Source organism: Coccinella septempunctata, chromosome 3 (genome assembly GCF_907165205.1).
Source record: "Coccinella septempunctata chromosome 3, icCocSept1.1, whole genome shotgun sequence".
Lineage (NCBI taxonomy): Eukaryota > Metazoa > Arthropoda > Insecta > Coleoptera > Coccinellidae > Coccinella > Coccinella septempunctata.
In genome coordinates this window covers 26,931,858-26,945,592 of record NC_058191.1, presented here as the reverse complement: position 1 = coordinate 26,945,592, position 13,735 = coordinate 26,931,858, and the positions used below count along the sequence as shown (strand labels likewise).

General features: G+C 33.7%; 1 protein-coding gene across 4 annotated transcripts in view; it reads right to left on the bottom strand.

The window, feature by feature from the left end:
- Positions 1–10,277, bottom strand: part of LOC123309200 (anoctamin-1) — a 34,203-nt gene extending 23,926 nt beyond the window's left edge. The window contains exon 1 of one of the 4 annotated variants that reach the window (XM_044892180.1): positions 9,881–10,277. Coding sequence is in view for 1 of the 4 variants with exons in the window: in XM_044892182.1 (XP_044748117.1) it covers positions 9,881–9,940 (60 nt within the window). In the remaining 3 variants the exon portion in view is untranslated. Of the gene's footprint in view, positions 1–3,857; positions 3,876–9,407; positions 9,559–9,880 lie in introns of those variants that run through there. The other 3 variants (XM_044892182.1, XM_044892178.1, XM_044892179.1) reach the window with 3 other exon arrangements.
- Positions 10,278–13,735: the final 3,458 nt, after the last annotated feature.

The window sequence follows — 13,735 nt, the reverse complement described above, 5'->3', positions numbered from 1 at the left end:
CTGAGAAGGCAAACTCTCCAAACGTCCGTCAAGGTGGTTTAGTAAGAAGCCGAGTAAGGTTAGAGATTAATGATTAGAGGTGGGAATGAATCATTCACTCGCAGTTTTAGTTTTTGTGTTTATTCTATTCACTACTTGCAATCGACGAAAAGTGGGAATCTTCAATAGGTCAATTGGTTGAAACAACTTGCGTGATGTGTGCTTTGAAAATTTTTTTACGTTGGAATAACAAAGACAATTGATCCAAGAAAATTCTCATAATTTTTAGGTCTATTAATTCGTAGATCAAGGATATAAACTGCTCCACAAAAATTAAGGAAGTTCAGAAATTTTGAAACTGTTCCTTTTTTTTACTAATTTTTGAATTTTGAGAAATCTAAACGTTTACTGACTTATCTAACTCATTATTCTACATATTTCTTTATAGTTGAGGAGCCCAAGAGGAAAATTCGGGATTTACTCGAGCGTGTCAGATTAATATAAGGGGTATACCTTGGACCCATAGACCTAATGAAATATGCATTATTAGGTCTATGCTTGGACCCTACCAAAAATTAGACCTGTATATAGGGTAAATTGTCTAGGACAGCTTGTCAGAATAGTAAATAAAACAATCATTGTACAGGGTGGGCAAAATTGGTGATACCTGAACTACAACTTTTTATCCCAACGAGATAGAGGAAAATGAATGTACCATTCATGTCGTCTTATTTTGAGAAAATAATAATGCCATCAACTGCATTCCTCTATCTTCTTTTGTTTTTGAGTTATAAGCCCAAATTTAAAATTGGGCGATTTCAACTTTGTTCATTATCTCCGTTTCTGTTTGTGCTAGGATGTTGAAATAAAGACATTATACAGACACTTTTTTGATAGCAATCCAGTGGCGTACTATGATTTTTTTCCTACAGGTTTATTTGCTAAGAGTTGTATTTTTTCTTATGAAAACAGTATGTAGTTTGGAATGACATTTTTTTACTGTTTCAGAAATACATCGCACTCAGTCTTTCTAAGTCATTTTAAACTACTGTTTTCATAAGAAAAAATATATCTTTATGTTATAACTCAGCAAATATACCTGTTAGAAAAAATCATAGTACGCCACTGGATTGCTATCAAGAAAGTGTCTGTATAATATTTTCATTTCAACATCCTAGCTCAAACAGAAACGGAAATAATTACCAAAGTTGAAATTTTAATTTTGGCTTATAACTCGAAAACAAAAGAAGATAGAGGAATGCAGTTGATGGCATTATTAGTTTCTCGAAAAAAGACGACCGCAATGTGCCACGCATTTTCCTCTATCTCGTTGGGTTGAAAGAGTTGTAATTCAGGTATCACCAATTTTGCCCACCCTGTACATACTCGAGAGTGTCCGATTAAGATTGGTATATGTGGTTCATTACATGTTGAAGAGTATATATTCTCTTAATCTGACAATTTAGGCGTGACGAAAATGTGTAGGAGGGTGTCAAACTTGCAAAAAAAAAGTCACGTGTACATTCTCGAGCGCGGTGGATTTTTTCTGATTTTGAAGCTAATGATTTAAGTATAACGGAAAAAAATATAATCTGACATTTTCAGCAAGCCGAAATAATAAAAAATGGCTATAAAGGTATCAAAAATCAGTATTTTTGAATTATCTCCTCTTCTGTTTTCGCATTCATTATAAAAGTTGTAGAGCATAACATTTTCTACAAATTTTGTCTGAAGCAATTTTTTCTACGTTTGAATGTTTTTGAGATATATGGTGATGAATGTACATTAGACTGGGTTTCTACAATGATCTCAGCCTTTTGCATGTGTGGCTTAGCTCCTCGGCCTTATCGCCCTCTTACCCAAGTACGGTCAAGAGTATGTAAAATTGTTTCGGCCAAAAGTTGTTTAGAATTTCATTATCTACAACTATCATAATGAGTACAGAAACGATTAGATGTAGAGGATGGGAGATATTTTGAAAAAATGCCTTGTTATCATCTTCAAACTGCCAGATTAAGAAAACCCCCCTTATTTATTTTCAGATTAGTGGGTCAACACGTCTGTAACATCGAAATTAACCATCTGTATAAACATCTAACACGCTCGAGTATGTACAAGGACCACTGTGACCTTGCGTCTCGTGCGAACTGTCAGTCTGTTGAAAAGTAGCTTCCTTTGGAACCAGTTAACATATCCGACACGCTCGAAAAGAATTTTTTTTTGACCATTTTCAACTTTTCTTACGGCCAGCCCCACCACGCGAACTGCCAGATTAACATGAATTTATTATCAGGATACGTAGGGCATATACCTACAGTATCTTAATCTGAGACGCTCGAGTATGTACAAAAGACGATTTTTTTTACATCTTTGCAAACTTGCAGACGCTGAAAGTGCATACATCATAAAACCTTTTTTTTTCTACTATGAAATCTTCAAAACCCACGACGCTCGAATAAATGAATAAATCCCGATTTAGCATCGTCGGCTATTATAAATTTCACAGTTTCAGGAGAAAATTTATCATCAGTATTTGTAGTACGAAATGGCCTACTTAAACATCAAGCACAGCCTAACAACACCTTTGCATAATTTGGATCAGATTCTTGAAGTAGCCTTATCTCCCCAAAGTTGCGGTAACAAGCCGTCTGAGTTCCTGAAGTGTATGTCGTAGACACTCCAAAGCACTTTGTGACTTGTGATAAGCAAATGGCTTATCAAGTACATAAAAAAGGAGAAGAAGCGTGATCAATGAGATTGAGGTCTGGCGACTGAGGGGGCAAGGTCAAATGCAATGAATTTCTCAAAGTTTCGCACGAGTTTCGCCCGAAAGTAGTAAATAACGAAGATATGAATTTGGCGCACTCACTCGGTATATTTGGCTTGAAATTCGTATAATGCAGTACTGCGATTAGTTATAAAACTTTGGACAAAATGATAACGCTCTCTTTCCAAGGAAAAAGCTTGCAAACATAATAAAATAAATTATTATTCTATTCTATTATATTCTGATAAAATGGATGGTGTAAAATGATATCACAAAGCAATCAAAAAAATTGTACAAATCTTATGTAGGTAATAGAGTACTACACATAAAAGACTTGTCGGTATGAAAACAGCCAATATCTGAGAAAGTACTGTACGAAATTGGCAGATTGGAAGCTGCAAAAGCAAATTTCGTCCTTCGTGAAAAAACATAGCCCGTCTTCGGTCCACTAAAGAGCTTCGTGCGATCTCCCTATTTCAGAAAATTTTGCACCATTCGCTATAAACGGCAAAAACTGCCGAATTTGAACTTTTTCGGAAATTATTTTAAGCGACTTCCCGGGCTTCGACCTTGACGTTCTATACCATGATGGAAAGGGCGTTTTTCAAAGGGGCGAACTTATATAGTCCATTCAAGAATGATTCACATCCCGTAGACCTTGAAAGTCTAGACGGAGCTTAATATCTATATGGTCACAAAATATCTTCAATAATTTCTGTAGTTTCAATCACAAAACTGAAATATATAAATACATATAACCTAAAAATGTATTTGAAAAGAAAAATATTCGAATTCAGAGCATATTAATCAGGATTCAAAATTGATCCAATTGTATTTCCAATTTGCACGATTAACCGTACAAAATTCAAATTATAGTCGGTCACTGCATAGATTCACATAATAATAGGTCTATAGATCACTGTTTATTCACAATACCAACCTTAATTCCACCACACAAAATCTTAACTTATGGGCTATTGCCAACTTAAATTCGATTTTCCATAGCCGCCCGAGATGTCAATCATTCTTGAATGGACTATGATAGGTATTGAGTTTTTATGATCGTTCAATTTTGGTGAAAAAAGAATGATTTTTAATGATGTTTAGTTACCTGAGTAATGTAGGATTATATTTTAGAGCTGAAAAATTTTGAAGCACCTCCACTTAAATCAAGAAATCACGTCGGAAAACTCTAAAATGCTTTAATGCTTTCATCCATCGATACGATATACGGTCATCAATATAAACAAGTTTTATGTTCAAGGAGTCGTTTGTAATAATCGTAATTATTACTGCTAATGATTTAGAATTAGGAACATGTAATTTCTCCTTATACTTTCAGAACTTTTTTTTTTATATCGAAATCCAATAGGTGATAATTGGATGATGTAATGAGTGGTGCACAGTTTCGAAATAATTGTTGTAAACATTTTCCATACCACACCAGGAAGAAAGCTTAGAGACTCATGGTATCTTCAACATTTAGGAGCGTGAATAAAATAATGGGATATTATTTTGTGTGGTTTAATAAGGGGTAAGACATGAAAAGTCACTCATCCCCAAATGAAATTAATATACTTATGCTTTTTTTAGAACCTTTTAAATTCGTGCCTTATTTTATTAGGTATATTATATATATTATATAAACATTACTCCATGGTTTTTATTTTCGAAATGCAACATTTGAAAATGGTAAGTTCAATATGTTAATTTGTCAAAGGAATTATTCATATTTTTTAATGTTTATTTTTGTATTTATTCATTTATTTATTCTATTAATCAAGAAGCCTTACCGGAAAAATCCCAAGAACATATATGACCTTGTTATCGTTTACATTTGAAAAATAATATAATTTATTTCAGCTTTAGTAGTGACCGACAATTCTAATACTTTCAGAGATATTGTATTTATTCAAGTAGCTATTTAATTCAATCTATCGTCCATGATACTAATACAGGGTGTTCAAAGAATAGATGATTTCGTCTCTAGGATAGGTAAAAACTGAAAAAAAATTTGGGGTTTGCTTAGTAAAAAATTTCCGTAACGCCATCCTTATTGAAGATAAAGGGTGTTGAAAAAAAATTATTACAAGAAAGGATATATAGCCCTCAAACCCAATTTTTGAACATGTATCCGTTTTATCGATGGGGTCTCATTTATGTGTGAGATGGCATTCGATATTTGTACTTTTTTTATTGATCTATACATGTGATGTCACCGGACCTACAGATATACTATGAGAATAGTAGCGTTTTAATAATTTTGAGGAAGAATGATGGAAAATTCTTGACATAGGCAGGTACAAGATATTTAATGTCCCTTCAATCAGGAGACATGAAAGAACTGTATTAATTTTTACCTGAATCATAAAAGCAATATTTCTTGATAAACATTTCAAATATACTTGGTTATTTATGATAGAACTAGGTAGTAGGTACAATTAAATATCATAATGCATTTATGCTTCTAAAAGTCGTAAAATTCGATACCAGTGTGTAAAACTGAAACAAATCACCATACGTGTGAGTAGCAAATAGGCATCATTAGTGTTATTATGGAAATTAAAATTAAATTTGATACTTCCATTTAAATCTGTCGAGAATCACACTGTTAAATTCTACTTTAAAATCAACACTCAAATCATAAAAACTCCGAAACTTACCTATATTCAAGAAGAGAACATTTTATAAATTTGAACCGCTAATTCATTCGCACTACTTCATCGGGAGATAATTTCGTTATGAATCCAATGACAACCAATCAACCCAAACATTGCTTTGCAGCAAGGCTTTCTAACGATAGTTCAATATTTTTATCAGAAAAATGTATTATTATTGTTATCTTTGGTATCACACCATTAGACATAAGGTTCGCTCTGGCAGCGGAATTAAGCTATGGGTGGAAAACTATGTATTCCATTTAGAAAATTTATTCTTGTACTATAATAATCGACAACAATCTATCGATGCTGAGATATTTCAATTGAATATAGTGAGCTGCATCGTAGAATGCAAATAAACTGTATTGAAAGTCAACAAAAGAATTATTGAGCCGAACTCATGCCAGTATATTCAAATGACTTGATCTAAGGCGATATAAATAACTGTATCACCTCAATTTCAGGGTATACCAAATAGTTTGATTTAAGCTGTTTCTCGTACTTTTAGACTAAATAGAGAAAAACGTTTAAAGAAGTCCTTGGCTCGATGTTCGTGAAAAAGTCCTTCAGTGGACAAGGTTTCACGATATCTTCAATTGTCTTGAAGATATAACCAAATTTGATATTTTGTCGGTTTCAAAAATTCACGCCATAACTTCTGTTTTTCGAAAATATCTAAAAACGAAAAACCCTTCTACGGGCACTTTCACCGAGAACACTAAATTATATCAATTTTTTTCCAACTCTTTTGAGGGTGGAAAAAAACAATTTCAAATACGAATGCATTCTTTTGATCTCATATCATACAAAAAAAAAATTAGCATTCTCAAAAACCTTTTTTTAATGTAACTGTTAACCAAAGTTGGCGATTAACGTCCAGTTGCAAGAACGTCCATTAAAATTTAATACTCCATCAAAATGACCTTTTCAAATTCTGATGGGGCATCAAATCTTGAAAATTATCAATTACGTTGTTCATTAAATTATATAAAAAGCTTTATTATTATGATAAGAAAAGGGAATAATGAAACTACTGTATAATTCCATTTTTTTCCGACTGAATTGTCTTTTTATGAGTTTCTGAGTTGTGCAAATTATTTTGAACATAAGCCTTTGGAAGTTATCCACAAAAAGACAATTCATTCAAAGAAAATTTATAATGGATTGGTTCCATGATTGCGTTGTAATTTCCCATTATTTTTTGGAATAGTAACAACTGAGAATTTTATTATGAAAGTGATAATTTCTAAACCTAAAATGTGGCCAAATTTCAATTATCATCAGTTATATTACACGTTGGGAAAGTTGCTATTGAGAATTTCGAAATCCAATTTCATTCAGTAGGTAGGTATACGACTTTGCTATAAAGGTGTTGTATTCCGAAACAATAATTAATTAAAAATAAGCCACAGATGATTAATTGAATTTGAAGGTCTTATGCACGCAGATAACGAAATTATAAAGAGTACAAAGAAAAACTGAGTGCAGGTTTTTTCTCTCTAGTTTGAACTCAGTCCACTCCTGATTGCTTTTAAATACTTTCATTTTGTTGTGTTCAGATGAACAACATAACAAAAACAAATTCTCAATTTAATCGATGAATAATTTCAAATATGATAGTTAAACAATGTTTGAGCAGTTTCAGAAACAGTCTGGACGTCTGGACACTCGGGAATGAGATATAGGTACCTACTTGAAATACTCACATAGGATTTGTTTTGAATTGAACTTGCTGTCCCCTATTCACAAAGTCGTGAAGCTCACTGTATAAATCAAGCATTCCCAGACAATCTACATAAGTTCGTGCATGAAATATGTTCATTTAACTATAGGTAACAATTAAAACCGAGATCGCTTTTGAGTCAATAATAATTATTGACACTGATGTGTCTGAGGTGACTCAAGGACACGGTAACAAAGTCTACAATGGGAATTGCCTATTTCCGAACTAGCCCAAGCATTATAACATAACCCTCGTGTTTATCTATTACAGTACTTCCTGGTACCTATACAATATCTCTAATTAAAAACGGACGAATAGTATTTGCAAGTAGAAAATATATATAAAGATGAGTAATTTTGGAAGATCCCTCAGATATATCAATTAATTTTGCCTGAAGAAAATTTTTTTTTTAAAGAGAGGAACAAAAATCTATTATGTCTGAACTGAACTATATTCATTTTAGAAATTAATATTCTTAACAATTTACAACTTATCAATAAAATACCTCAATAAGAGGTAGAAAATATAAGGTATTTCAATTCGTTAACAATATAATAAACTGTAAAATAACTGCTCCAATGCGATGCTGAAATACGCATTAGGCGAAACATGTTTATCTGAAATAGGTTATTCTGCTGCTTTCACATAGATTATAAATGTTATGTTTTGATTTTTCAGAAGCTGAACGCTTTGGAAAAACGAACATATTTATTTTGTACACGGCTATAAACACACTAACCACCGAAGGAAAAGATCTAAGTACTCGAAATTTCCACCGTGGGTTCAAGCAAATATTAACTTCTTTATTTAATCTTTTTATTATAAACTTTATTTTTTATAAATGGACCATCAAATGTGCCGTCGTTACTGAGCAAAATCTGTTTGATTGTTTCGAATCTATCACTGCGTTCGTTCCACAAAAGCTCACAGGTTACACAAAGTAGTTCCCCAAAAAAATTATAACTTGGTATAATGAGAAGATGATAAAACATATTGATGAGAATGTCTTACTTGCATATTTTGAGGGTAAGAAAGATCTAATAGTATCCACATTATGGACACTTTACTCAATGTAAGATCCATTAGTTATTAAACTAAATTTAAACAAGCATATTGACAATAAAAATACACAAATTTGATAGCGTATACTAAAGGCAGTCGGAAGGCTGTACAGAAGTCAAAAGTTTTTGAAGATTTTGCCAAATTTTTGTTTGAAGCTGATGATAATAATAATAATAATAATAATAATAATAATATTTCATTTATTTCAAAAATCCTACATACATGTATGAATACCTATATGCAATCAGAATGAAATATTCGTCAAGATAACAAAAACAAACATTACAGAGTTGAATCCAAATATTCTTGCAATGAATATGGCTCAAGTTCCATCAGAAGCCCATGATAAAAAGCACTTAATGGCTATATAGGTTGTGTTGATTATTTGAATAGCAGGAGCTTGCAGAAAGGCAAAGTTGACATTTCTTCAATTTTAAAATGATATACCTAGATGATATAGATTCGTGTTGACATCCCTCCTTCAAAACAAAAGTTATAGGTAGGTACGGCAGTTTGCAATTACTACTGGTTACATTGACAATATGAATTTTGTTGAAATTTTAAGAAAATATGTTGCGTCCTCAAAACCCTAAACACACAGATTTTTTGTTGAATATTATATATAATTTATCAGAAATCCTGTAGTAATCAACACGTTTAGCACTTTTAGCAGTCTGTCAAAAGTTATTGCACAATTTCTTGTACTTTCAAATCCTTCTCTATATACTGGCCACTGCTGTAGAAGAAGCTCTGCCTCTGCCATTTTATTAGCTGACAGTGGCGCTGAGTGCTGATATTTTCAAATTAAAGGGGCACGGTTGGAAAACAAGCACTGTTGCGGGGAGATATGTTAAGGATTCCATTGACAATAAAAAAACGTATTGCACAAGATAGGTATACTTGGTGAAACTGAAACATCTAATGCAGTGTTCTCTACTTCCCAAATAACAGCCAGTGCAAGCCATAAAGCAAGTTTTTCGTCAGGAATCAATTTGAACAATTTCATTAAATTAAATAATTGTGTTATCAATATTTATAATACTTAATTTAAGAATTATGTTATTATTTATTTACTTCGAGCAACTAGTTACACACAAGTGTCACTTTATATGTTGATATTTGAAAAAATATTTTATTTATTCATTTTTTACTTCTAGAGAGGGTGTATCGTTGTTTTGATTATTATTTATTATTACTTCTTCTCAAAATAACTTACTCAAAAACTTCGAGGAGATTCAAATGGAAAATAGAACACACACAAGAGATTTTCGCCCCATACTGAACGAAAAGTTCTCAATTCCCTCCGTATCGTATCGGTAAAATGGAATAATATGAACTGAATTAATAATTTTATCGTTGTTACTCCCATTCGATAATCATGAATTTTCATGAGTAATTGAGGTATTCACCAATCAACATTGAAAGTGGGCAAAAGTACTTAATCGAATTAATTAATAGGAATTAATTAATAGGAATTTGAACTCCTTTCCTCCTTGAATCTTCGTACATAGAACATAAATAGGTGATCCCATGGAAATGCTGTAAATTTAGGAGGGGGTGACTCGACACACATCGCGGGAGTCACGTGATGATTAATATTTCAAATACAATTGGTAAGAAGAAGATATAGGGTGAGATCGATAGAATTAGCCGAAACGGGCAACTAAATAAGTGAACACAAATACTCACTCTATCTTCCCAGAGTTCTTGGTTTTGAAGAGCCTCCAAAACACCGGCTAAAATCCACATTGGTCAAGATCAATTCAGCACATCGCGCACCTCACTCGTCGAAACAACGGAAACAACAAATTAGAAGAGAATATCCCGTTATATTATTCAGGTGCGAAATGAGCTCGAACCTGCCTTCAAATCCTTCCCATATATCAGATACTATTTCTCAACTGGTAGAATACAGCTGAGTGTGTGATTAGGAACCTATTTTTAAACTGAGAATAGCATAGGTCTGGACGGACAGGCAATAATAGACATTTCGAACGTTTGCGGTATTTTCTTGTTAGATTCCCCATGGACTGGACACTTATTTCTTGCACAGAAAAATTAGTTGTACTACGTGGGATTATAACGTCACAGTTGAGAGATTCGAGTTGGGTTATGTTTGCGTCGTGCAGCAGAATTGGTGTCCCATTACATAGTTCAGGCAGACGCAGATGAAAGCAGATCAAGGTGCTTGATTATTTCCGAATGAGATTATAATAATATGGGGTTATTTGTTGGATATAAGGATATTCATATACACGTGAGATGAATCCTGATAAAAATGCGGAAATTCTACTTTAATTTTATTGGCGGATGCGCTGTATATGTATATGTATACCAAATGGCCAAATGGAATGAATTCAGTGGCTCCATTATTATGCATCTTGAAAAATCTCGGGACATGTCATTTTCTAATTGTGCAATGACATCTTTTGATGTAAAAATATCATTCGAATATACAACCCTTCTTTGGTGACAGCTGCCAACTACAAATATGTTATACGTATTAGGAATAAGGGCTCTTCATTATTATTTTTTTCCGACGTGTTGTGCTCTTTGAATCTTCTGTAGAAATAAATAAGAAAAAAACATGAGTTGTTTCAGGGCGGGAGATTAATTGTTATTTATATTTGAATTGAAGCTCAAAAAAAATGCCATATCGTATATATAATGTAATTCAATAAAAAAAGTCACTGTCAAAACAATACCGCAAAATATTCAAAATGTACATGTAACATCTTGTACAATGCTCCCAGATGTAAATAGGGACATCTTCAAACTTCTTTTTCGAGTGTATTATTTGTTTCTTGTACTTTTCTGCCATTTGACTTTTAGAACTTTCTGAACATCCGTTGCATTGGCAATAAATCGTTTTTTTATTTAGTAGGTAAAGAAAAACAGAAAATAACTAATGAGTTAGTCAAAAATCTCAAATGGCAATACTTTTATCAGATCAAGGCTTCCCACCAGAACTCGAAGAAGTCTGATGAGCGATGAGTTAGTAGAATGGTGGAAGTACACAAGTATCACAATCTTGCTGAGTTGGCATCCTCTTCTGTTACACAAAAGTGCAGCCTTGCAGATTTTATTGTTGGGAGAATATTCAAATTGACAGCAGTTTATTTTCTAGCTGCTCTGTGAACTGGCCACAATGTTTTGAGTGGCTCTCTCTTTCTAAAAATAAGAAATTCTGAGTCCCGTGAAAAGAAAATATTCCAAAGGCTCTTTTAAATCATTTTTAGTAATTTGGCCGATATTTCCTTCTCTAGAAGGAAACAATTCGAAAATGAAGCTTATTATACCTACCTATTATAACCTAACACCATAGGAATATCCTAGATACTAAGATACGTCCCTTATGTCCCAAAATGAACCATCTTTATCTTCATGAAGCAAACTTTGTGAAGAGTTCGCTGGTGATAGGACTGATTAGTGAATGATGATATTACCAGTGATCTCAACTCATGAAAATGTATGTATTGTGTTCAGTTTCATATTTTATTATGTATATATTGTATTTCTTTGAACTCCCTCATTTGCCATTTTCGCCGAAATCGGATGTCCGTAAGAACATTCACGGGATATCCAAGGGATTTACCATCTGCGTCCGTAGCTTGGTGGTTAGAAAGAAGCGTAGGCGTCGGCTCAGCATTTCCTTTGAGAATTCAATACTCAAGGGTATTTCGCAACCGGAAGGTACTGAGTTCGATCCCGGGCTAGAGAAGGAATTTTCTAGTCCATACGGGTACGGGCCACCATTCACTGTTGGTTCAAATTAACAGTGCTGTGCCTAAGGTGGCGTAAGGACACAGTAACAAAGCCTACACAGAACACAACTGATTCTCCGAACTCGTACAAGCCACAAAGCTTCTGAGGGGTACTTCGGTACCTATGGAGAATCAGGATAATATGAAATGAAATGAAAATAATCTTAATAAGAGTATACCCATGGGGTACACGTTTCGGATATTATAGGTAGTAGTACCCGTTATATCCAATATCCCTAGGATGTATACCGATGGGTACGTCCCAAATATGTCTTTTTTCATAGCCAAGAGATGTCCATATACCATCCCTATTATGTCCTATGTCCCGATTGAGACTGCCCCAAAGACATCCTCCTATTTTGTGTGAGACGTCCCTGCAATGTCCATGAAATGTAACTTGTGCTGTTACAAACATACTCTCTTTTGAGTTTGTTTCAACTATCTGTATTTTTTCTTTGCCAAGGGATAATCATGCACTAGTAACACCAGACTTATCGCGTATAGGAACCAGCGCAAAATTAAAACGACTCTTTACTCTATGAAGCCCGTTTGCAACAGCCGAGAATTCTTTAAAGAATTTACTCGAAAATTCATGCGCCGTGAATTATATACCGTTGCATACGCACTTTCGGTAGAATTCTCTGTTCAGTTGCGAGAATTTTTTTGTAGAGAATTCTCCAGAGAATTCTCGGCTGTTGCAAACGGGCTTAAGGAAAGAACACCATTTCAATGATGGAATCCACATTCTCCATTATTGTGAAAGTATATAGAAATATAAGGTAATGAACAGACAGATGACGATAGAACTCTTTTTTTGAATATCTTTTCGTAGAGTTGGAAATTTCAGAGTCCCAGTTCTACCTGAATCTCTGGTGTTATTCTACCGCCTTTGGTTTAGTTACCCTCCATAGGTTAATTAAAAAGAAGGTTTTCATGGAGCATTACTATTGAAGGAACAATTTCAGGAAATCTCATTAGTTAGGTGTGTAGATCTGGAGCATCACGTTTTCGTGAATTTCAAAGGGAAAAAAGTATCTGTCAAGAAAGCAGTAGCACTAGGAAGAAAATATTACCTGCTTATACAAAGGCTGTGGTCTGTGGTGTATGTTTAGTACTGCCTGTCAAGGTAAAATGATAACGGGTCTCTGCACTTCCACATATTAAGTTGATACTCAAATTTAATTTCAATCAGCAATCGACATCCACATCCTATTATTCCATAAGGACAATATTGTATTTACGAATCAAGGTTTCTATTTTTATGATGTTTTTCCGAATTGATATAACTGATAATTTCCGGCAGGTGGCGTAGCAATTCAATTTTTAGAACAAATTATGCGATATATCCAATGCTAGTTACAATAACGATTTGATAGTTCTATTACAGACAAAGTAGAATTCTAGAGAAATATCAGAGTATGAAAATTTTGTGGGACGTCCATAAATTGAATAGATACCTATTCCACATCTGTTATGAATATTTTCAAGCATTCGTCGGTTCCTCGACGAGAATTCATCAATGTTGATGAATAGGTCATAAAACCTTTTCTTGGGCTACATCTGAATGTTGCAGGGGACGGGTCGACTACCTCCTACGCCAGGGGTTCGATCCTAAGATTATAGAGTTAAAATTAGTCATGAACACGTAAATCACAATGCAGTTTTGAGAGATAGAGTGGCCAGTGGGGTGAATCGGCTAGGTTGTAGGTAAACTAAGTTACTTTGTTATGGTTATACAAACGAAAAGATATACAGGATGTCCCAAAACTAGTGAATCAAA